Below are 25,124 nucleotides of genomic sequence, written 5' to 3'. Positions count from 1 at the left end.
TGTCTTGGGGTGTTTCGCCTTGAGTTTATCCTGTTTGGGACTCTCTGGGTTTCTTGGACTTGGGTGATTATTTCCTTCCCCATTTTAGGGAAGTTTTCAACTATTATCTCCTCAAGTATTTTCTCATGGCCTTTCTTTTTGTCTTCTTCTTCTGGGATGCCTATGATTCGAATGTTGTAGCATTTAATATTGTCCTGGAGGTCTCTGAGATTGTCCTCATTTCTCTTAATTCTTTTTTCTTTTATCCTTTCTGATTCATTTATTTCTACCATTCTGTCTTCTAATTCACTAATCCTATCGGCTGCCTCTGTTATTCTACTATTTGTTGCCTCCAGAGTGTTTTTAATCTCATTTATTGCATTATTCATTATATATTGACTCTTTTTTATTTCTTCTAGGTCCTTGTTAAACCTTTCTTATATCTTCTCAATCCTTGTCTCCAGGCTGTTTATCTGTGATTCCATTTTGATTTCAAGATTTTAGATCAATTTCACTATCATTATTCGGAATTCTTTATCAGGTAGATTCCCTATCTCTTCCTCTTTTGTTTGGTTTGGTGGGCATTTATCCTGTTCCTTTATCTGCTGGGTATTCCTCTGTCTCTTCATCTTGTTTAAATTGCTGAGTTTGGGGTGTCCTTTCTGTATTCTGGCAGTTTGTGGAGTTCTCTTTATTGTGGCGTTTCCTCGCTGTGTGTGGGTTTGTACAGGTGGTTTGTCAAGGTTTCCTGGTTTAGGGAAGCTTGTGTCGGTGTTCTGGTGGGTGGAGCTGTATTTCTTCTCTCTGGAGTGCAATGAAGTGTCCAGTAATGAGTTATGCGATGATATGGCTTTGGGGTGACTTTGGGCAGCCTGTATCTTGGAGCTCAGTGTTGTGTTCCTTTAATGCTGGAGAATTTGCTTGGTATGTCTTGCCCTGGAACTTGGTGGCCCTTGTGTGGTGCTTGGTTTCAGTGTAAGTATGGAGGCATTTGATGAGCTCCTGTCAATTAATGTTCGTTAGAGTCAGGAGTTCCCTGAAGTCAGGGTTTGGACTTAAGCCTCCTGCTTCCAGTTATTGGTCTTATTTTTACAGTAGTTTCTGCCAGCTTTGGCCACTTCTTATTTTTAATTTCCATGAGACCTCCACACTTCACATGTAGAAATCAAATTTAATATGTGTGTGTGTGTGTGTGTGCGCGCTTCACCTGTTAATCTGCCTGGTGTCAATTTAATTACTAGATTAGCCAAAAACTAAGTATGGGTAGGGGGGAAAATTTCCCCTCCCTAACAATACCTTTATCTTGTCATTAACTTTAACTGATCTACTTTTCACAGGTCACTGGTAAATATATTTGCTCCAAATTTCTGAAAGATACCTTTCATTTGGAACTCTATTTGCATTTTATATATTAAGAATTTTACCATAGATTGCCATTGAATTTTCTGATTTCTTCCTCATCTCTTGAGAAAATCATCATTTGCTTCCCTTGCTCTGTTGGTATAGTCATAGCATGGATAGCATGGGCTCATTTGGTGATTGTTTTTCTATAAATGTTATCTATTTTGTATCCGTTGCCAAATATAGTATTATATTTATGCATACTATTCTATTATAAAGTTTTATTTCTCTGTTCTTATCATTTCTCATCCAGTTAATCATGCTTTTTCTAAAATTTTCTTGAAAAATTTCACATATTTTCTTTTTAAATAATTGACTTTGGTTTTATTGTTAATGCATTAATTTGTGCTCATTTTCTGACTTTTATTTAAATATTTTCCTAACATCTTAAGCTGAAAACAAAAAATGTTTTATATCATCACTTTCTGCATTTAATAAAAGAAAGTTTCATTAAAACAATGAGGTTTTGACCAACATGAGCTGTGCTTAGTTGCCCAGTCGTGTTTGACTCCTTGCGACCCCATGGACTGTAGCCCTCCAGGCTCCTCTGTCCATGGGGATTCTCCAGGCAAGAATACTGGAGTGGGTTGCCATTCCCTCCTCCAGGGAATCTTCCTAACCCAGGAATCAAACCCAGGTCTCTCCTTGCAAGTGGATTCTTTACCATTTGAGCCACCAGGGAAGACCATCATTGTTTTCTAATAAATGTATATTTTTCAGGTTAATATACTGCACTCTAGTGCATTGCCTCACAGGTTCTGATATGTGTTTTTCTATTTTTTATTCAGCTTAAAGTATTATTTTTTTCATTTATATTTTTCTATCATAGAAAAGATTTTTAATAAATGAGTGTTGCTATTGATGTGGAATACTTTGGTGGGGGTTCAGGGGGAAGTTCTGAGTGGTGGGAGAAAAATAATAGAGACTTATGCCATATAATATATATATAGAAAGGAAATTTGCAAAAAGAAGGGGTCGTCAGAATAATATGTAAGTGGTAGATAAATGAGATGGTCACCAAAATGATTCAACTGAATTTGGCAGTTCTATTATACTTTGGTCAGTTTTCATTCCAATCCCAAAGAAAGGCAATGCCAAAGAATGCTCAAACTACCGCACAATTGCACTCATCTCACACGCTAGTAAAGTAATGCTCAAAATTCTCCAAGCCAGGCTTCAGCAATATGTGAACTGTGAACTTCCTGATGTTCAAGCTGGTTTTAGAAAAGGCAGAGGAACCAGAGATCAAATTGCCAACATCCGCTGGATCATAGAAAAAGCAAGAGAGTTCCAGAAAGGCATCCATTCCTGCTTTATTGACTATGCCAAAGCCTTTGACTGTGTGGATCACGATAAACTGTGGAAAATTCTGAAAGAGATGGGAATCCCAGACCACCTGATCTGCCTCTTGAGAAATTTGTAGGCAGGTCAGGAAGCAACAGTTAGAACTGAACATGGCACAACAGACTGGTTCCAAATAGGAAAAGGAGTTCGTCAAGGCTGTATATTGTCACCCTGCTTATTTAACTTCTATGAAGACTACATCCTGAGAAGCGCTGGACTGGAAGAAACACAAGCTGGAATCAAGATTGCCGGGAGAAATATCAATAACCTCAGATATGCAGATGACACCACCTTTCTGGCAGAAAGTGAAGAGGAACTCAAAAACCTCTTGATGAAAGTGAAAGTGGAGAGTGAAAAAGTTGGCTTAAATCTCAACATTCAGAAAATGAAGATCATGGCATCTGGTCCCACCACTTCATGGGAAATAGATGGGGAAACAGTGGAAACAGTGTCAGACTTTATTTTTCTGGGCTCCAAAATCACTGCAGATGGTGACTGCAGCCATGAAATTAAAAGACGCTTACTCCTTGGAAGGAAGGTTATGACCAACCTAGATAGCATATTCAAAAGCAGAGACATTACTTTGCCAACGAAGGTTCGTCTAGTCAAGGCTATGGTTTTTCCTGTGGTCATGTATGGATGTGAGAGTTGGACTGTGAAGAAGGTTGAGCACTGAAGAATTGATGCTTTTGAACTGTGGTGTTGGAGAAGACTCTTGAGAGTCCCTTGGACTGCAAGGAGATCCAACCAGTCCATTCTGAAGAAGATCAGCCCTGGGATTTCTTTGGAAGGAATGATGCTGAAGCCAAAACTCCAGTACTTTGGCCACCTGATGCGAAGAGTTGACTCATTGGAAAAGACTCTGATGCTGGGAGGGATTGGGGGCAGGAGGAGAAGGGGACGACAGAGGATGAGATGGCTGGATGGCATCACTGACTCGATGGACGTGAGTCTGAGTGAACTCCGGGAATTCGTGATGGACAGGGAGGCCTGGCGTGCTGCGATTCATGGGGTTGCAAAAAGTCGGACACGACTGAGCGACTGATCTGATCTGATTATACTTTGGCATTGTTTTCCATACTGGGTATATCCTCAACATCTAATTCTCTGGGGCCTTTGCACACAAAACTATTCAAGATGAGATTCTTTTCTTGAGAAGCCTAAGCAGCATCATACCCACACAACTGACATGGAATTAACATTTTAGGTGTCTGAAAGTAAACATATAAAAAATATTTGTCATGGACATTTGTCAGACTGTTAGAGACCCCTTCTCTATGTGCCTCAGCCTCACTGAATGAGGTCATACATGCACTGGGGTCATACATGAAAGTTCCAACTTCAGCTCTTCTATGTCTAACTGCATAATTTGGGGCAAATTAACTTCACCACTTTAAACATCAATTTCCCCATTTATATATTAGAGATAACATTTTTTGGTACTTGATTGGATAGTTATGATTATTAGGTCAGATTATGGATATGAAGATAATAACATCTGTCACATGGTTTGTATTTAAGAAATGCTAGCCTTTGTGGTTCAGTAATTGTTTAGTCACTAAGTCATGCCCGACTCTTTAGTGACCCCATCAACTGTAGTCCACCAGGTTCCTCTGTCCATGGGATTTCCCAGGCAAGAATCCTGGAGTGGGTTGCCATTTCCTTCTCCAGGAGATCTTCCTGACCCAGGGATAGAACCCATGTCTCTTGCTTTGCAGGAGGATTCTTTACCCCTGAGCTACCAGGGAAGCCATTTTAGCAGTAGCTTGGCAAATTTATCAAAATGAGGTATTATTGGACTGTGTTAAAATAATTGCAAGTTTTGTCTTTTTTTTCCCTTCCTTCCTTTCTTCTTTCTTCCCTTCCTTCCTTTTATACTTTCCTTCTTTCCTCCACCTTTGCTAAATATGTGGTTTCTCTCAAAAATTGTTATCTTTATCTTTAAAGATTAATCTGAGGATTATTTAATCAAATCTTCATTTCCTCATATGCCATATATACATTTATACATACTATCTACCTTCTAGAGTTAGTGTATGGGTAAAATCATATAGTGCTTACTAGTATTTGTCAACAACACAGGGAAATTTCAATGAATGAGAGATATACTAATTTTTCTTAGTGTGATTCTTTGGCCCATCATCACATATATAAATATGTGAGTCTTGGAGATGCCTTAGACATGTGTGTTAGTCACTCAATTGTGTCCAACTCTTGTGACCCCATTGACTATAGCCTTCCAGGCTCCTCTGTCCATGGAAATCTCCAGGCAAGAGTACTAGAGTAGGTTGCCATTCCCTTCTCCAGGGGATTTTCTCTACCCAGGGATTGAACCCAGGTCTCCTGCATTGTGGTCAGATTCTTTACATACTTCTGGATATATCCCAGGAAAACCTAAAAATATCCACATTTCAAATATGAACTGATTTTTTGGTTCTTTATTCTAGGATCAATAAATTATTAAAAAAATCCTGGAAACCAGATTTATCAGCATATTATTTAGGTATTCTACTGGGGACTTTTATAGTTAAGAAAAATTGAACTGTGTCATTGTTGCCACCAACTGCTAACTGCTAAGTCACATCAGTTGTGTCCGACTCTGTGTGACCCCATAGACGGCAGCCCACCAGGCTCCTCCGTCCCTGGGATTCTCCAGGCAAGAACACTGGAGTGGGTTGCCATTTCCTTCTCCAATGCAAGAAAGTGAAAAGTGAAAGTGAAGTCTCTCAGTCGTGTCTGACTCTTAGCTACCCCATGGACTGCAGCCTACCAGGCTCCTCCATCCATGGGATTTTCCAGGCAAGAGTACTGGAGTGGGTCTCCAGTGCCTTCTCCAAAGACATATATAGACTTAAGAAAATGTTATGTAAAATAATTCAGGGAATCTTCAGTTCTCAAAAATGAGAAATACTGAGAGGCAGGGAAAGAAACTTGTGACTCTATAAAACTCATAAAATACTAAAATTCCTAGATCAGCAATAGTAATTTAGTGAATCTCAGAGTGTCTAATGATAAGCTATATTTTTATCATATGTTATGTTTAATTATTCAAATATCCTTGTCTTCTCAGCCCCTCATTATGTGGGTCCTCAACAATACCAGTGCTCAGCCTCTGACCTTCCTCTTGATGGGTATTCCAGGCCTGAGAGCAGCCCCGATCTGGGTCTCCATCCCTATTTGCCTCCTGCATGTCGGCGCCCTCTCTGGGAACAGTATGATCCTGTTTGTGGTCCTCCGTGAACAGAGCCTTCATGAATACATATGTATTCATGTATTATTTCCTCTCTATGCTTTCAGCCACAGACCTGAGCTTATCCCTGTGCACACTTTCCACTACCCTTGGTGTCTTCTGGTTTGAAGCCCGAGAGATCAACTTAAATGCCTGCGTTGCTCAGATGTTCTTTCTCCATGGATTTACTTTCATGGAGTCTGGGGTTTTGCTGGCCATGGCCTTTGACCGTTTTGTGGCCATCTGTGATCCACTGAGATACACCACCATCCTCCCAATGCCCAGATTGGGATGAGCATGTTGACAAGAAATGTTGCTGTCATGTTGCCAGTTGTGCTTTTTGTCAAGATGCTGTCCTTCTGCAGTTCTATGGTCCTCTCATATTCTTACTGCTACCATGTTGATCTCATTCAACTCTCATGCACAGACAACAGAATCAACAGCATCCTTGGTCTGTTTGCACTCTTCTCCATGACAGGATTTGACTGTCGTATCTTGTTCTCCTATGTCCTGATCATCAGATCTGTCCTCAGCATTGCCTCCATAGAGGGCAGGCAGAAAGCCTTCAACACCTGCATTTCCCACATCAGTGCTGTTGCCATCTTCTACATCCCTCTCATCAGCCTGTCTCTTGTCCATCGCTATGGCCAGTCAGCACCTCCCATTGTCCACACCATCATGGCCAATATCTTCCTGCTTATTCCTCCTGTACTCAACCCTATCATCTACAGTGTGAAGACTAAGCAGATTCAAAAGGCTGTTATCAAGGTCTTAATTCAGAAGCGACTCCAAATCTAATCTTTAGCTGTCTCAGAGTTAAGTGCTTTGAATGAATGCTTTGGTAGAATGGTGTAACTGTCCACCAAATGCCTAGATATGCCTCCAACAGTACAAATTATTCAACTTATAGGTTGTATGATATTTGCTTAGCTTTCTTATTCAGTTAGTTCATATTAATAATACCTAAATTATTTTTGTTTTTAAGATAAAGTGAAATTAATGTATATAAACAAATATTTATATTTGAAAGTAGTATGAGGCCTGAATAAAATATTCACCAGACTCTGCAATAATAAAAGCTCAAATTTATGTAGGTAACTTTATTAACAAGCCAATTCTTTTCTGAATGATATACAAAAAAACACTTCTAATAATTAAACTTTTTTCCTTAAAACTCTCAATTCTCTACATGCTTCCAAAACAGATATATATATATATATATATATATATATATAGAGTGGATCCTAAAATATACATCAGTGTAACCTAACATTGTATCTTATGTAGGTAAATTTATTTTTGTCCTTTATTATGTTATAGGGGCATACACAGTGTGAATGTAAAATTTCATATCAAGTGCTCTGAATCAGTTTTTCTGCTGTTAGCTGAACATTAAACACTTGTAATAACATTTTTAACATCCCAGGAATGAGGATTGTACTATTTCCCCATGATCAGCCTTGAGAAAAGAGAGCTTATACTTTTGGCTCATGCTTTATTTCTAACTCTGCCATTATGACTCCATCTATGGGCCCACTGGACCAGCATCAGTGGAGCTAAGGCTAAGTGATATTTCTATGTAGGTTCTCTCCACTTGGTTATTGAATTCTTCCACTGAGGTGTGTACTCTTTGGTGGGTAGTAGCATGAGATTTGGTGGGTGGTAGCATGAGGTAAGGGCCTTCCCTTATGACTCAGACAGTAAAGAATCTGTCTGCAATGCTGGAGACCCAGGTTTGATCCTTGGGTCAGGAAGATATCCTGGAGAAGAGAATGCCAACCCACCCCCAGTATTCTTCCCTGGAGAATCCTATGGGCAGAGGAGCCTGGCGGGCTACAGTCAATGGGGTCACAAAGAGTCGGACATGACTGAGCAATTAACACTTTCACTTTCAGCATGAGATAAAAGGTTTTCACTCTTTATGACCCTCTTCAATATGTACTTCACATACATATTCTACAGACTTCCTTTTATCTCTTCCTTCAAAGTTGCTTATTCTATCCCATGACCAACTATTCACACCTTTCAAAAAAGTGCAGAAGTCCATGTATATCCACATAAGTCAGATAACCTCTCTTGACAACCAAGAGAACCACACATTATGATAATTTTTCTTCATCATTTTTTTTATGAATACTCATGTGTGGGACTGTTTTGCTGTTGTATTATATTTTGTGGCTCAGACCATAAAGAGTCTGATTGCAATGCAGGAGGCCCAAGTTCTATCTTTGGGTCTGGAAGATCCCCTGGAGGAGGAAATGGCAACCCACTCTAGTATTCTTGCTTGGAAAATCTTAAGAACAGAGAAGCCTGGCAGGCTAGAGTCCATAGGGTCTCAAAGAGTCAGACATGACTGAGGGACTACACTTTTCTTTCAGCACCAAACTGTCCACCAGTCCACCCATAAAACCAGTGATAGATTCCATAGGATTCTAGGACAGCCATTCATTCACATAATTTATTTGTCTTTGTATAAATAAATTATGTGAATGGGATCTTGCACTTAGTCTTTCCCACCATAATGGTTTAAACGTCCCAGATAGAGTAACAACATGAGATTTCACCAGCTACTAAATGTAATCTTGCCAGTTATATACTTAGGCATCTGTGTATATAATTGTGCATGTCTACACAGGTAGAACTGAAAATCATCAGGTTCACTATGGGATAAACTTGATCCAGAATTTCATCAATCATCTTGCTTCAATAATCTCATACTTTAACCAAACAAGAACATGATGGTATATTTGGTTTCCCATATCAGTGAGATATTATATCCTATATCAATAGTCCTCAAGGAATCTGGGTATTTGTCTTTCCCCAGTGAACAAAAACTTTTGTAAATGGACATATGTCTACTTGGGGAAAGACCTGGGTATTTTTTGCTGTTGTAGTTACGTACTTATAATGGCATGGCATGTTATTTCATCTAGGGAACCAAGACTCACATCCAGTTGATGACTACCCGGTATGTGAAGTGATTTAAATCTTTCAGATAATCTCAGGAGTCATAGCTTCCTGTTAGAGTGGTTGACGCCAGTCTGATGGTCAGAAGTTCTGTGTTTTAAATGTATTTCAAGTAATGCCTAGTCACTGTCTACTTAGCTTGTCTTCAATGCCATCATCTAATGCAACCGATCATTATGGGTGCTGCCACCCTGATTGTCATTCAAGACTTGCTACTCTCTACTGCAGTTATTTAGCTTACTTCTGATTGTTAAGTACTGCCATGTGGTCTCAGAATCTCTGGGTTTCACCCCAGATATTTGAGATGTACATGCCCGGACTCTTGTATCTTCCTGTATATAGAAAACTACTAAATTCTGTAACTTGAGATATCTAGTCTATTTTTAATAGTAATCTTTTGATCTGACACCTGCCTTTGTTTCTGCCTTTGTTTGCCTTTGTAGCTATATACCCTAGCTATGCCCCCCACAACTCCTCAGAGCAGTTTTCTCAGTTACTTGAAATGCTGCCTCGTGGGTTTGAAGTCCTCAGTAGGTCTGCTGAAAAAAAACCCACAACTCTCAAATTTTAAATTGTTATTTATTTATTTTTTTTTAGTTGACACTCTGAACTCTAGATGCCAGAGAAGCCTATGACTGTTAGGTGCCACTTGAACTAGAATACGAGGAGGTTGCCTAAGCCTCAGCATAAGGTAGTTCCAGGCTGCCTTTCTGGGAGGAGGTTTCGGTGGCTAGGTTGTTAGACAGCTCACCCTGTACTAACTCAATGTACAGCCACATAGCCAAGGCTAATGAGAAGATGTAGGGAAGCTGTTTCAGCTGTGGTACTGGTCCATTCTGGCTGGGCCCCTGCTGTTCCACTGGAGAGCTGGAGAACAAGCTCAGTGTGTGAATGCTGGAGGGAGCTATGCACTGCTGGAGCTGAGCACTGAAGAAACTGCATGGTGCCAGGCAATGGGGAACTGACATGTTCTGTGAGTCTGGCCTGCAAGCAACACAGAAAGCAGGGAGAGAAAACCCCTCTTCCTTTGGTGTTCTCCTACCACCCTCTAGTGACAAGTCTTAACATTGTGCCAACTGACAGAAGAGAAATAGCCACACAATCCAACACCGTCATCATGGAGCAGGCAAAATGAAATCTGATGCTGAGAGATGATGAATCAGTAATAAGCCAGATACCATTACTGGTGACTATTGCAAATCCTGCAGATCCATCTCTGAAGCCTTATCGAATATGCCTTATGATACTCTATCCAGGAAAATAAAGTGGGGAAGATTTCTCCATTGGATCCTATTTGGTCAAAACTGACCCTATTTGTTGTTGATTGTCTCATACTTCTGGGTTGCAGATTCATGAACACTTAGTTACTGTTGTTGTTTAGTTGCTAAGTTGTGTTAAACTCTTATGCGACCCCATGGGCTGTAGCCTTTCAGGCTCCTCTGTCCATGGGATTTCCCAGGCAAGAATACTGGAGTGGGTTGCCATTTCCTTCTCCAGGGGATCTTCTGGACCCAGGGATCAAACCTGCATCTCCTGCATTAGCAGGCAGAGTCTTTACTGCTGAGCCACCAGGGAAGCCCTCATGAACACCTAGTTCAGTTCAGTTCTGTCAGTCATTCATGTATGACTCTTTGTGACCTTATGGACTGCAGCATGAACACCTAATAGTACTTATGAAAGTCTCACTCAGTGTCAGCCCTGGGGCAAGAAGCAAGAGGTGCATGGTGCAGGCCTAAAGCAGTCTAATATCTTGTTTTCTCTGTGTGAAATAAATGAATGATGGGGCTGCTTACTGCACCAGTGACTAGACAATGAGGCTGAATGATTTGAATGGTACACTGAAAAAACTGACTTTTAAGGCAAACTCAGAATGTGATATTCTAGCCTGGAGAGTTTGTAGGTTGAAAGTTTTAGTTGTCTCAGAGTAAGGTTTGGGCCATCCTTCCTGTTGTACTGTAAAGTTACCCTTAATCGTTTTTGTTTTTTGTGCAAGTTGTATTGCCCCTTTAAATCCCCATAAGTCAATTGTTGTTGTTTAATTGCTCAGTCCTGTCTGAGCCCTCCAGGCTCCTCTTTACATAGGATTCTCCAGGCAAGAATAATGGAGTGGGTTGCCATTTCCTCTCCCAGAGGATCTTCCTGACCCAGGGATCAAACCCTTGTCTCCAGGAAGATTCTTTATCACTAAGTCACCAGGGAAGCCCTATAAAGTCAGTTAGGGTCATATAGTTATTAACGTCTGTTCCTTTATATTTTAAACCTCAGAGAAGAAAAATGATCCAGAAAAAGGTTTTCATAGGCAACATGCTTTAAAAAGAATGAAAGTAGCTCCAAGGCAATGGGGAAAGTGCTATGAGTACGTGATGTAGACAGAAGTGGTCTCAGAAAGACCACTCAGAGCAATCCCTTTTATCAGAAATATTTGTTGTTAAATTCATGGCCTTTTCCATTAAAATAATAATATTAACAATAAGAAAAAAAGAACAAGGGGAAAATAAATGAAAGTGGCAGGGATTAGGCAGCAATATGAAATGGAAGAAGAAAATAATATATTTTACTTCATATTTTACTTGACTTTACCTAAATTTACTTAGATAAATGTACCTTTTACTTAAATATAGACCCTATAGGTCCAGATTTCTCCTGTCTTCCTCCCTGAAAAAGCAAACAAATAAACAAAACACTTTTTTCTTTCTTTTTTTCGGTTCCAGCTGCTTTTCCTCCTGGTCCCATTTTGTTACCTGGAGACCAATGGATTTTCAACTCAAAACAATGCAGATACCTGTCAAAAAGTGATGGGAAGAAGTAACATAGTTGAACTTGAACTGTATAGTTGCTTTATGATCCTAGAGTGATATGTATATCAAGGTTAGACATTTACATTACTTTATTTAGTACTTTAACTGGAGTAAGCATTTTTGGAGGGGAGTGGAAAACCAAGATTAATAGTCTATAGGCATCTTTTCTTCAATTTCCTTCCTGACCTGATTTGATGACTGTAGCCCCATTCCCAGCACATTCCCTCTTCTACTAACATGGAGACAGGGTCATCATTGTTGGCTCATCAAAACTGATTTATTTATCTCTTCTTACTTTTTCAAGAGTAAGATGTTTTACTAGATCTTATTTTCTACTCTCTGCCTGAAAAATGATGTCATCCCATAAAATATTATCAAAATTACACCTTTTATTTACTTTCAATCTTCAAAGTTGAGAGCTTGATAAAAATTGATTTTCTCTTCTAAATTTGAGGGTCCAAGATACCAGGACTACTTGTGACTCTTGGCTTTCTGCTCTGTGAGATTAAATGCCTTTGGTTGCCAGTAAATGTAAAGTCAATGAAAGAAGGGGGAATCTGTGATAAATTTGAGAGTTCATAAGCTACTTAAATGCATTAGCATTAAAACTAAAATTAAACATTGTGGTGACCAAATAGAGTTTTGTGGACAGAACTCTACATAAGGTCTGTAATAGTCTCACATTGAGTCTGCTAAGGTACATACTTTATCTTGGAGCTACAGTTGGACATGGGCTGCCTTACCAACATCTGAAACTGGGGTTCCCAAAACCTGCATCTGATGTGGGAACAGGGTCACAGGAGTTAAATCTGACTGTGAGACAGGAACTTGTTCTCTGCATTTTCTTAGGAGAGGTTATTATTGACAGACAGTGATCAAGCGAGTGGAGTCAGTATTCCCAGGGGCATAGTATCTATTCATTCTGATGAGGATGTGCCTGTGCTTCCTAGAGATGTATATGAGAGCACAAAAAAGGATGCGATTCCCAGCAGGCGCTGGAGCAAAGAAGCTGCCGAACCTGAAGAATCTGAAACCTTGCCACCCTTGTTCTGGGATAAGGTAACCAGGAGCCTGGTAGGTGTCCTGAAGACTCAAACTAAACTTCCTTAAGATGATTTTATGTTTTCCAAGGAAAACTCTGCAATTTATAGGCATCAACCCAATACCTTTCAGAGGGCTAGAGATAAACATGTTTCATAGGTTCTCCAGCCAAGGGATCAAGCTATGTTTTGGACAGTGTTGATGGCTGAAAAGATTAGGGTCTATAAGTGGGACAGGGAACATCTTTGTATTTGCATTATGAACAGTTGAAAAAATGATATTATCAACAGTAGCTCATTTATTTAGTTACCTGAATTAGGTTGGAAGCTTGTCAATAAAAACCTCAGACATGGAACTTTGGAAATGACCCATTTTGAAGGGACTCATTGAGTAAGAATGGACAAGGGGTTATCCCTTTTCTCTCTGCCTCTGAATTCCATTTGCCCACAAAGGCAGCCTGTCAGCTACACCACTGGGGCTTCTCTGGTGTAGAGTTGTTAAAAGGAGAGTCACCCAATGTTTTGGTGATGCTGATGCCAGGGGTGTGAGCAGGGCTAAATCTAAACAGCAGAGATAAGAACCTGAGTTTCAAGTCACCAATCTAAGGGCATTCACAGAGAAGCCAAGAACAATGGGAAAAGAATTTGGAAGAGGGAGAAAAGAGCAATATCTGTGGCTACTATGAGCAGGACCAGTAGCAATTGCATGAAAGGATGTGAGGCTTTAGGCAACAACAAATAACTACTGTGGTATGTACTATATGCCAAGGGAACATTAACCACATCTGAAAGGCTGAGATACAGTGCACACTCAGGACTGTGGTAGATTGATTTTATATTTTCATACACATGTTCCATGAACAGTACTATAAGATTTAGGTCTCCTTTAACTCCTGTTACTATAGCATCTGTGGTTTGTTTGAGTACATGACCATTGACCACATCCATGATGTTATAGCTTTTCCAGATTGCAATATATTCCAATTTAGTTTTCAGTTCAGTTCAGTCACTCAGTCGTGTCTGACTCTTTGCGACCCCATGAACCACAGCATGCCAGGCCTCCCTGTCCATCACCAACTCCTAGGGTTCATCTAAACTCATGTCCATTGAGTCAGTGATGCCATCAAACCACCTCATCCTCTGTTGTCCTCTTCTCCTCCTGCCCTCAATCTTTCCCAGCATCAGGGTCTTTTCCAATGAGTCAGCTCTTCACATCAGGTGGCCAAAGTATTGGAGTTTCAGCTTCAACATCAGTCTTTCCAATGAACACCCAGGACTGATCTCCTTTAGGATGGACTGGTTGAATCTCCTTGCAGTCCAAGAGACTCTCAAGAGTCTTCTCAAACACCACAGTTCAAAAGCATCAATTCTTCAGTGCTCAGCTTTCTTTATAGTCCAACACTCACATCCATACATGACTACTGGTAAAACCATAGTCTTGACCAGACGGACCTTTGTTGGCAAAGTAATGTCTGTGCTTTTTAATATGCTGTCGAGGTTGGTCATAACTTTCCTTTCAAGGAGTAAGCGTCTTTTAATTTCATGGCTGCAGTCACCATCTGCAGTAATTTTGGAGCCCCCAAAAATTAAGTCAGCCACTGTTTCCATTGTTGCCCCATCTATTTGCCATGAAGTGATGGGACCGGATGCCATGATCTTAGTTTTCTGAATGCTGAGCTTGAAGCCAGTTTTTTCACTCCCCTCTTTCACTTTCATCAAGAGGCTCTTTAGTTCTTTACTTTCTGCCATAAGGGTGGTGTCATCTGCATATCTGAGGTTATTGAGATCTCTCCCGGCAATCTTGATTTCAGCTTGTGCTTCTTCCAGCCCCAGCGTTTCTCATGATGTACTCTGCATAGAAGTTAAATAAGCAAGCCGACAATATTCAGCCTTGATGTACTCCTTTTCCTATTTGGAACCAGTCTGTTGTTCCATGTCCAGTTCTAACTGTTGCTTCCTGACCTGCATACTGGTTTCTCAAGGCAGGTCAGGTGGTCTGGTATTCCCATCTCTTTCAGAATTTCCCACAATTTAGTTTACTTGATTCATAAACCTCCAAACGTGGTGGCTTAAAAAGAAGAAAAAAGAAAAGTTATTAAAGCACTCTACTACTTCTATAGATGGGCTTCCTAGATGGCGTTAGTGGTAAAGAACCCACCTGCCAATGAAAGAGACAGAAGACACTTGGGTTCAGTCCTTGGATTGGGAAGATCCTCTGGAGAAGGGCATGGTAACCCACTCCCGTATTCTTGCCTGGAGAATTCCATGAACAGAGGAGCCTGGCATGCTACTGTCCATAGGGTTGCCAAGAGTCGGACACAGCTGAAGAGACTTAGCATGCACAGACACACTTCTATAGAGTTGTTTAGAAGTATATAAGGAATAAAGATAGACTTGAAGAGTATAAAGGTCTTAGATAAAAATGAATCTATTTAAATTTACTCCTTATTTTTCTTTATATAGAAAAATTATATAACATTATTTCTTGATACCTAAATGTGAACTGTGTTTAATTTAACTGACAACTAAAGTGAGTTTTGTTCAGTAAACATAACTAAGAGAATAATAATTTGATTATTTATCTACCAGGAGCAGTATGTAAGAGACCTATTTATGATGCTTCCTCTCAATGCCTCAGAAGCTGCAGTCTCCACATTCCTGTTGAATGGGATCCCAGGGCTTGAGGGTGTGCACATTTGGATCTCCATCTCTATCTGCCTCATGTACTTCATGGCTATCCTGGGAAACTGCACCATTCTATTTGTCATCAGGACAGAGCCTTCTCTGCATGAGCCCATGTACCATTTCCTCTCTATGCTGGCATTATCAGACCTGGGCCTGTCCTTCTCTTCTCTTCCCATGATGCTGAGGATCTTTTTGTTCAATGCCATGGGGATTTCTGTTGATGCCTGCATTGCTCAGGAATTTTTCATCCATGGATTCACAGACATGGAGTCTTCGGTACTCCTGATCATGTCTTTCGATCACTTTGTAGCAATTTGCAACCCCCTGAGATACCGCTCCATCCTTACTAGCTCCAGAGTTTTGCACATTGGGTTAGCATTTGCTTTTAAAAGCATTCTCCTAGTTCTTCCCCTCCCTTTCATTTTAAAGAGACTCAAATACTGTAATAAACGCCTGTTATCCCACTCCTACTGCCTCCACCAGGATGTCATGAAGCTGGCGTGCTCTGACAATAGAGTTAACTTCTACTACGGTCTGTTTGTTGCACTCTGTATGATGTCAGACAGTATGTTAATTGTTGTCTCCTATGTGTTTATTCTGAAGACTGTATTGGGTATTGCATCTCACAAGGAATGGCTTAAAGCTCTTAACACCTGTGTGTCCCACATCTGTGCTGTGTTCATCTTCTATGTGCCCATCATCACCTTGGCTCTCATGCATCGCTTTCCCAAGCATACACCCCCTGTGGCTATGATTCTGATGGCTGATGCATTCTTGCTGGTATCACCCTTGATGAATCCCATCTTGTATTGTGTAAAAACTCGGCAGATTAGAGTGAAGGTTCTGGAAAAATTGGAAAAATTGGGTCTGAAGTCTAAATGATGAGGCAAAGGTGGAAGTTCCATTTTCTCTACATCAAATTGTCTCAGGAGTAGGACAACATTTCTTTCAAATAGGAGCTGCTTCCACTTACTTTAGAGTCCTTAATTATATTAGCTAATTCATTAAGTAATCAATTAATATCTATCATGGATGTCACACACCACAGCTTTTTGATATTAAGGAAGAAGAGGCTTACAATTTATAAAGTAAATAGTGATCCTGTTGTTGTTGTTGGGGGAGACTGAGGCCACCCATCCTCAGGTAAAAGAGTAAAGAAGACATCTAACTTCAGAGAAGATTGTAAATATGAGTTCAACTGTAATTGAGAGAATTCTGCAAAGTTCTGGACCATTTAGCATCTTTATATTTGCCTCTTGGCATTTGATTCCTCCTTGTGATTTATATTAAATCCTTTCCAATGTGATTAGGTTTGTCTAAGTAACTTTTATTCCTTGCTAACCAAAGGGTGGTACACTGATGTGCCTCAGCAGCATCTGGGAAATAATAAGAATCATAGGATCTCATCCTTCTTCAAGCCTACTAAGTCAGAATCTGTCTTTTAACAAGATTCTAGGTGGTTGGTGTGTACATTAATGATTGAAAAATACAAAATACTTTCCTGGGATAATGGGAAAAGGAAACCTAGAGAGTGTGTCTTTTGCTAAAGCCAATTTGGAGGGAAAGTGTAGGAGGAAATCCTTGGGGCACAAAAGATGGAGACCTATGTACATCATCAACATTCATACGTCTTATTGATGCACTCTGAATTTACACAAGGAAAGAGTTATGAATGATTCAAATTTAAAAGTCTCTTCAAGATGAAATACTTCATCCATTGTATATGCTTGGCAGGTGTATCTCAATTTGAACTAAAATAATAGTCTAAATGGAAGGGTGTGGGTAAAATGGCTAACATAAAGAAGTGTAATAAACATTAGAGAACAAATTATGGTTCCAGAAGTTCTTATTAATATCTCTATCCCCATATGTGCTGTTGAGAGGAGAAAGAACATTTAAGTTCTTCCTGAAACTTATCATTCAAGTTGGTGTGGAATGATTTTCAGAGAGGGAATGGTGCTAGAATGGTAATAGTGAGCACTGAAAACCAAAGATGTTACAGGATTGATGCGGGTGTGGCCAGTGGTCAGGAGAGAGTGAGAGCCATGGGAGAGCAGTTGAGGCCCTGCTGTGAAATGAAGAGCTCTTTGCTCCCATCTCTTAGTAAAGTAATAAAAACATGGAAGCAGTCAGTGATTCTGCATTTAGCTCATCTACCACCAAGTTACAAAGGGCCATTCAAATGCTTTCAGTAGTTCCATGTATATAATGAGGTGGTAGGAACTTAAAGAAACTTCTAACTGTAAAGTTTTTTACTCAGATTGAATATGCATATGAAGTTTAAATATAGTTATTTTAATTTCCATGATTAATTCCACAAAACTATCATTTATTGAATATTTTATATGTTCAGACACTATGATACAGAGACTTGATTGCATGAAATACTTTTTATACCTATTTTACAAACATGGAACAGCTAGGGTCAAATCACTCAGGAATGATGGACTGAGGACTCTAAGCCAGGCCAATGTAACTCCACATTCTTTATATCCAACATTCTACTCTCAGTAAAGAAATGGGAAGATGGAGGTAGGTGTTCCAGGTAGGAGGAAAGAGTGGGCTTTGGGAAAAAAAAAAGTTTCTCAGAGACCTCATCACTGTTCTTCAAGACCAAGCTGTTTCTCCATTCAATAATTTTAAAAGAGAATTTTGTAGCAGGGGTTTTGAATTAAGGAAAATCTGAAAATAAATTCTGCTTAGTAAATAATTTTATAGACCTAGGGCATTCTTAAAATCTCACCCTCAGTATTCTCATTCATGAAATTGAGAGCTGCTGCTGCTGCTAAGTCGCATCAGTCTTGTCTGACTCTGTGCGACCCCATAGACGGCAGTCCACCAGGCTCCTCTGTCCCTGGGATTTTCCAGGCAAGAATACTGGAGTGGGTTGCCATTTCCTTCTCCAATTCATGAAAGTGAAAAGTGAAAGTGAAGTCGCTCAGTTGTGTCCAACTCTTCATGACCCCATGGACTGTAGCCTACCAGGCTCCTCCGTCCATGGGACTTTCCAGGCAAGAGTACTGGAGTGGGGTGCCGTTGCCTTCTCCATGAAATTGAGAGACTGACATCTAATTAGTTTATTAAGAGAATATATAGTATATCTTAAAGAATAGTTTGATAAAATATGAGGCTATAACTGTTTCTGTATTCCTAGAATATGTTCTAATATATCACTGTGTATTCTTATCTTGTCACTAAATGGATTTGATCTGAAATTTTGATTTTTTAACTTTTCATCTAAAATGTGTTCTGTAATCACAAGTGACAAGGATGTTTCAACTGTTCAACATATAAAAGTAGAGAATTCTTATTGTGTTAGTGAATGCTGAAAATGAATTTAATAGGATTCATTAAGTAAGCTTATTAAAATTTTTTAAAATGCAACATAAATGAACTATTAAGTGTTATAAAGTTTATTCAAAGATCTAGCAGTCAACCATCTAGCAGTGCCAGTAAGTGAAACACTAATGCCATTTAAATAAAATGAGAAACAACATTTTTTGTTCACTCTTAAACTTTCATAACAGGTTGGAGATTCCAATGAATTTAATAAAATAAGAAAATAAAATAATTTATATGAATATTAAGGGAACATTACCTATCATCTATTTTACTTATGAAAGCTATTAATAAATGCAAATAAAATATAAAAGTTTTAAAATGGTCCTAAAATTTTGTGATAATTTGGTAAAGTGCATACTAATGCAAGATAAAAAAATGTTTTTCTCAATCTAGCAATATATATGTGGAAATAGAAATGGCCGGTTATCTCAGTTGATTAGAGTTTAGTGCTAATAACACTGAGGTCCTGGGTTCAATCCCCGTGCAGGCCACAGAAAGTTTTCCTCTTTACTACTCAAGGTGGTTACATGTTAAGGGCTTCCTAGGTGGTGCTAGTGGTAAAGAACCTGCCTGCCAATGGAGGAGACTCGAGAGACATGGGTTTGATTCCTGGGTGGGGAAGATCCCCTGGAGAAGGAAATGACAACCCACTCCAGTATTCCTGCCTGGGGAAACCCATGGAGAGAGGAGCCTGGCAGGCTACAGTCCTTGAGCATGACTGAGCACACACACACACATACACACACACACACAGAAATGGGGTAATGTTTTATTTATAATAGCAACACAATCATACATTTTAAAAACTACATAGAAATAGATTTAAATAAAGTGAATAATTTTATTGAAAAGTGTAAATAAGTTCTTAATAAATGAAATACATAAATTGTAGTATGTGGAAACTTATGAATGCTGATTTGGTTATATTTAATCTACTAAAAATGTAATTCTTGTTAGAATTTCAGAGTTTTTAATTTCTTTTGAAAGAGGATCACTTTATACCACATATTAACCAAATCACACTGTGAGGCTGGTCTAATAGATCAGTGATATGTGAATATATATGACACATATGTTGTTCAGTTGCTCAGTTTTGTCCGACTCTGTGACCACATGGACTGCAGCACATCAGGCCTCCCTGTCCATCACTGAATCCTGGAGTTTGCTCAAACTCATGTCCATTGAGTCGATGATGCCACCCAACCATCTCATACTCTGTCATCCCCTTCTCAGCATCAGAGTCTTTTTCAAAGTGTCAGCTCTTTGCATCAGGTGGCCAAAGTACTGGAGCTTCAGCATCAGTCCTTCCAATGAATATTCAGGGTTGATTTCCTTTATTTTTATTTATTTTTTTAAATTTTATTTTATTTTTCAACTTTACATAATTGTATTAGTTTTGCCGAATATCAAAATGAATCTGCCACAGGTATACATGTGTTCCCCATCCTGAACCCTCTTCCCTCCTCCCTCCCCATACCATCCCTCTGGGTCGTCCCAGTGCACCAGCCCCAAGCATCCAGTATCGTGCATCGAACCTGGACTGGTGACACGTTTCATACATGATATTCTACGTGTTTCAATGCCATTCTCCCAAATCTTCCCACCCTCTCCCTCTCTCACAGAGTCCATAAGACTGTTCTATACATCAGTGTCTCTTTTGCTGTCTCGTACACAGGGTTATTGTTACCATCTTTCTAAATTCCATATACATGTGTTAGTATACTGTATTGGTGTTTTTCTTTCTGGCTTACTTCACTCTGTATAATAGGCTCCAGTTTCATCCACCTCATTAGAACGGATTCAAATGCATTCTTTTTAATGGCTGAGTAATACTCCATTGTGTATATGTACCACTGCTTTCTTATCCATTCATCTGCTGATGGACATCTAGGTTGCTTCCATGTCCTGGCTATTATAAACAGTGCTGTGGTGAACATTGGGGTACATGTGTCTCTTTCCCTTCTGGTTTCCTCAGGGTGTATGCCCAGAAGTGGGATTGCTGGATCATAAGGCAGTTCTATTTCCAGTTTTATAGTTTCTGGTCTTACGTTTAGATCTTTAATCCATTTTGAGTTTATTTTTGTGTATGGTGTTAGAAAGTGTACTAGTTTCATTCTTTTACAAGTGGTTGACCAGAGTTCCCAGCACCACTTGTTAAAGAGATTGTCTTTAATCCATTGTATATTCTTGCCTCCTTTATCAAAGATAAGGTGTCCATATGTGCATGGATTTATCTCTGGGCTTTCTATTTTGTTCCATTGATCTATATTTCTGTCTTTGTGCCAGTACCATACTGTCTTGATGAGTGTGGCTTTGTGGTAGAGCCTGAAGTCAGGTAGGTTGATTCCTCCAGTTCCATTCTTCTTTCTCAAGATAGCTTTGGCTATTCGAGGTGTTTTGTATTTCCATACAAATTGTGAAATTATTTGTTCTAGCTCTGTGAAGAATACCGTTGGTAGCTTGATAGGGATTGCATTGAATCTATAAATTGCTTTGGGTAGTATACTCATTTTCACTATATTGATTCTTCCAATCCATGAACATGGTATATTTCTCCATCTGTTAGTGTCCTCTTTGATTTCTTTCACCAGTGTTTTATAGTTTTCTATATATAGGTCTTTAGTTTCTTTAGGTAGATATATTCCTAAGTATTTTATTCTTTCCATTGCAATGGTGAATGGAATTGTTTCCTTAATTTCTCTTTATGTTTTCTCATTATTAGTATATAGGAATGCAAGGGATTTCTGTGTTTTAAAAGCAACACATGAAAAACAAAAATTATAAAGATATATAAAAGTGGATTTGATCATGTAAAACTGTATTTACTTGAGATTTGGTTCCTTAAATAATGAAAAAGGCAAATACTATATTGATAAAAGTATAAAAAGGATTTTATATGAAGGATTTCTTGCACATTTGTTTTTAAAACCATAAACAATCCAGTAGAAAAATGGATGAAGGCTTTTTGAAGAGACTATTCATAGAGGAAGAAACAAAATAGCCTACAGTTATGTGAAAGACACTGTTTCTATTAGGAAAATCTGATGTAAAATAAAATTCATCACTAATAAAATTGATGAAAATTTGATAATAATGGTAACAGGGAATTCTGGTGGACATGCAGAAAAACGTACACTCTTAACACACCTGAATGGTTATGACAAGACTTAGATTCTGACTGTTTCTGGGCCATGGATGTGATGTTAATAGGGGCTCACAATAGATCACTCCCCTTCTCTAGGGCTCATAAACTTTCATCAATATGCACATGAACACTTCAAGGGATAGAAATATACACCTGTGTACATGGACTTCTGTGTACTTGAATGACATTTTATTTATGCATGATGAACTGAGTTCTCAGTCATGGAAACCTTTGTGTCAGGTAACCACCAAATATGGAGGAAATATCCTTCTCACTAAGCACAACCCACCTTCTTGGGCGCAGTCTCTTGTGGATTCTCTCTCTAATCTCCTTCATCTTGACACTATAGAGAATAGGGTTTATCAATGGGGGAAGCAGGAAGTGGACATAGGAGAGAAGAGTATGGGCAGGCTGAGGGATTGGCATCCTGAGATGATCAATGAGAGCCAGGAGGACCATTGGCACATAGAAGAGAAGCACAGCAGAGAGGTGGGCAGCACAGGTTTGGCCAGCCTTCCAGCGATCCTCACTGGATCCCAAACCTTGCAACACCCTGCCAATTAGGCCATAGGAGAATAAAATAAGCAGAGGATCCAAGCCCATGGCAGACAGGACCACAAAGAGGCTGTAGACTGCTCCCCCACCTCCGGGGCAGGCCAAATGGGCTATATCCGGGTGCAAGCAGTAAGAATGGGTCAGGACCTGTGGACGGCAGTAAGGCATGTAGGCCAGGAGGAATGGAAGGGGCAGGTGGAGACCCAGGCTTCGGAAAGCAATGGCCACACAGATCTTGCTGATGACACCATTGGTGAGGAGTGTTGGGTAGTGGAGAGGGTGGCAAATGGCCAGTGCCCGATCCAAGGCCATGGCGAGTAAGACAGAGGACTCCATGACAGAAAAAACATGGACAAAGAACATCTGGAGGAGGCAGGCTGAGGCAGAGACAGCATGAGTATTTGCAAAGGCAAGACCCAGCAGGGTGGGCATCAGGGCTGTGGACAAGCCAACATCAGACATGCTGAGCAGAAAGAGGAAGAAGTACATTGGGTGGTGCAGTGTGGGCTCCAGGGCAATGATCCAGAGGATAGCACCATTACCCAGGGCAGACAGAAGGTAGACAGTGATGAGGGGTACTGCCCACCAGGAGGGTACAGCTGATAGGCCTGGCAGGCCCACCAACAGGAAGGTGGGGGCCATTGAAGTGCTGGCATTGGGAGTTGAGTGGGTGAGGAATGTTAACATACTTCAGGATCCCACTTTGAACTCTGGAAACCGAAAATGATTAGAAAGATTTATTTAACCTTATGACACATTTGCATAAGGCTTTCTAAAACTGCCTGCCCCCTCCCTCTCCTGCCCCAGGCACACATACGCATACTCATTCTAGTATCTATGCCATAGTCATCCCTTGCCTTGGAGCATTTTCTATAACTGTCCACAAAGCTCTGATTCTCTCCTTAAATTATTTTCCCATTTTCCTCAACCCTGTTTTTCACTGTAGCTTTTTTCCTAATTTGCTCCCTCCTTTAACGGAAAACACCCATAAGGGGGTCTATACTCCTACGGACACGTTTTCTTTTTTTCTTTTTTAAATATATTTGGCTATGCAGGATCTTAGTTGCAGCATGCAAACTAAGTTGCAGCATGTGGGATCTAGTTCCCTGACCAGGGATTGAACCCCAGGCTCCCTGCATTGTGAGTATGGAGTGTTAGCCACTGGACCACCAGGGAAGTCCCTAAACATGTTTTCTACTCCTCCCAGTCCCAGGCAATCTGACTTCTGTGCTGCCTCAACACACATTTCAATTCACTTTAACTGCTCTCATTAGTCATCTATTACTCCTTTATTACTAAATCTAGGGACACTTACATTTCCTAAACTGATGTATTTCTCAATGAGCTTTGGCTCTTATGAAACACTTTCTCCTTTTCTTTTTCTTTTTTTATTTTTTTTAATTTTATTTTATTTTTAAACTTTACATAACTGTATTAGTTTTGACCTCTCAGAATTTATATTTTTAGTTCTCCATCCCCTTTCCCATCCAATTTATACACTGGTATTTTTGAGAATCTTTATTTGGCTGTTTCCTTTTTCCTCAGTGACATTCCTCCTGACTTCAACTAAACTTTATAAATTGATGAATCATAAATATATCTCCAGATCATTCTATAGTTAGTTCACCCAAATCTCTACTTGGAAGTTGTAAGCATTTTAAATTCAAATAATCCAAATCAGATCTTAACAAATGTATTCACATACAAAATATTAAATTGTACTTGGTTCTTATACTGCAAACAAAAATCAACTCAAAAAGGTTTAAGGATTTAAATGTAAGACCTGGAACTACTAGATGAAAATATAAGGGGAAAGCTTCATGACATAGGACTTGGTGATAATTTCTTGAGTATGACACTGAAAGCACATGTGACAAAAGCAAAATTGAAAAGCAGCATTGTATCAACTGGAAAACTCCCGTGTAGTAAAGGAAACAATCAGTGGGGTAGAAAGGTAACCTATAAAATGGAAGAGGGTATTTTTAAACCATATATCTGATATCTAAAATACATAGTCTCTACAGCTCAATAGAAAAAAAGGAATAACTCCATTTTAAAAATGGGAAATGAGTCTCCCAAGATTACATACAAATGGTCAACAGGTACATGAAAAGATACTCAACATCAGTAATACTCAAGGAAATGTAAATAAAATCTTAATTATATAATAACCTCACACTTGTTAAGATGACTATAATTTTTTTTAAAAAAGACATGAGTTGTTAAGGAGATGAAGAAATTGAAAACCTTGTACACTGTTACTGGGAATGTGAAATGGTGCAGTCACCAAGGAAAACAGTACAGTGTTCCTCAAAAAATTAGAAACGAAATTGCTAAATGATCCATAAATCTGTTTTGGGGTATACATTCAAAAATATTGAGATCAGAATCTCAAAGGATATCTGCATCCCCATGTTCCTTGGAGCACTGTTCACAATAGTCAATATATGGAAACAACCTAAATGTCAACCAGTGGATAAATGAATAAAGAAAATATGGTAAACACACAAGGAAGGCTGTTTCTATTGTTGTTATTTAGTCACTGAGTCATGTCTGGCTTTTTGCGACCCCATGGACTATAGCCTGCCAGGTTCCTCTGTCCATGGGTTTTCCCAGGCAAGAATACTGGAGCAGGTAAC

General features: G+C 39.5%; 3 protein-coding genes across 3 annotated transcripts; 2 read left to right on the top strand and 1 right to left on the bottom strand.

Moving 5' to 3' along the window:
• The first annotated feature begins 5,773 nt into the window (after positions 1-5,773).
• On the top strand, positions 5,774-6,751 carry LOC129629126 (olfactory receptor 51F2-like). The gene is given in 3 exon segments (XM_055548894.1): positions 5,774-5,992; positions 5,994-6,228; positions 6,231-6,751. Coding segments are annotated over 3 exon segments (945 nt in total). The 5' UTR covers positions 5,774-5,803.
• An 8,620-nt stretch (positions 6,752-15,371) lies between these two features.
• Positions 15,372-16,325, top strand: LOC129629120 (olfactory receptor 51A7-like). The gene has a single exon (XM_055548890.1). It carries the CDS (start codon positions 15,372-15,374, stop codon positions 16,323-16,325), a length of 954 nt encoding a protein of 317 aa, XP_055404865.1.
• Positions 16,326-22,149: 5,824 nt separating this feature from the next.
• On the bottom strand, positions 22,150-23,172 carry LOC129627834 (olfactory receptor 51S1-like). The gene has a single exon (XM_055547315.1). The coding sequence runs from the start codon at positions 23,170-23,172 to the stop codon at positions 22,150-22,152; it is 1,023 nt and encodes a 340-aa protein (XP_055403290.1).
• Between the last annotated feature and the right edge of the window lie 1,952 nt (positions 23,173-25,124).

Source organism: Bubalus kerabau, chromosome 15 (genome assembly GCF_029407905.1).
Source record: "Bubalus kerabau isolate K-KA32 ecotype Philippines breed swamp buffalo chromosome 15, PCC_UOA_SB_1v2, whole genome shotgun sequence".
NCBI classification, from domain to species: Eukaryota; Metazoa; Chordata; class Mammalia; order Artiodactyla; family Bovidae; genus Bubalus; species Bubalus kerabau.
This window is presented reverse-complemented; position numbering and strand designations above follow the sequence as displayed.

Bases quoted from the DNA above. Each gene is read 5' to 3' on its own strand.
- LOC129627834 (XM_055547315.1), bottom strand. From the start codon at position 23,172: ATGTTAACATTCCTCACCCACTCAACTCCCAATGCCAGCACTTCAATG.
- LOC129629120 (XM_055548890.1), top strand. From the start codon at position 15,372: ATGATGCTTCCTCTCAATGCCTCAGAAGCTGCAGTCTCCACATTCCTG.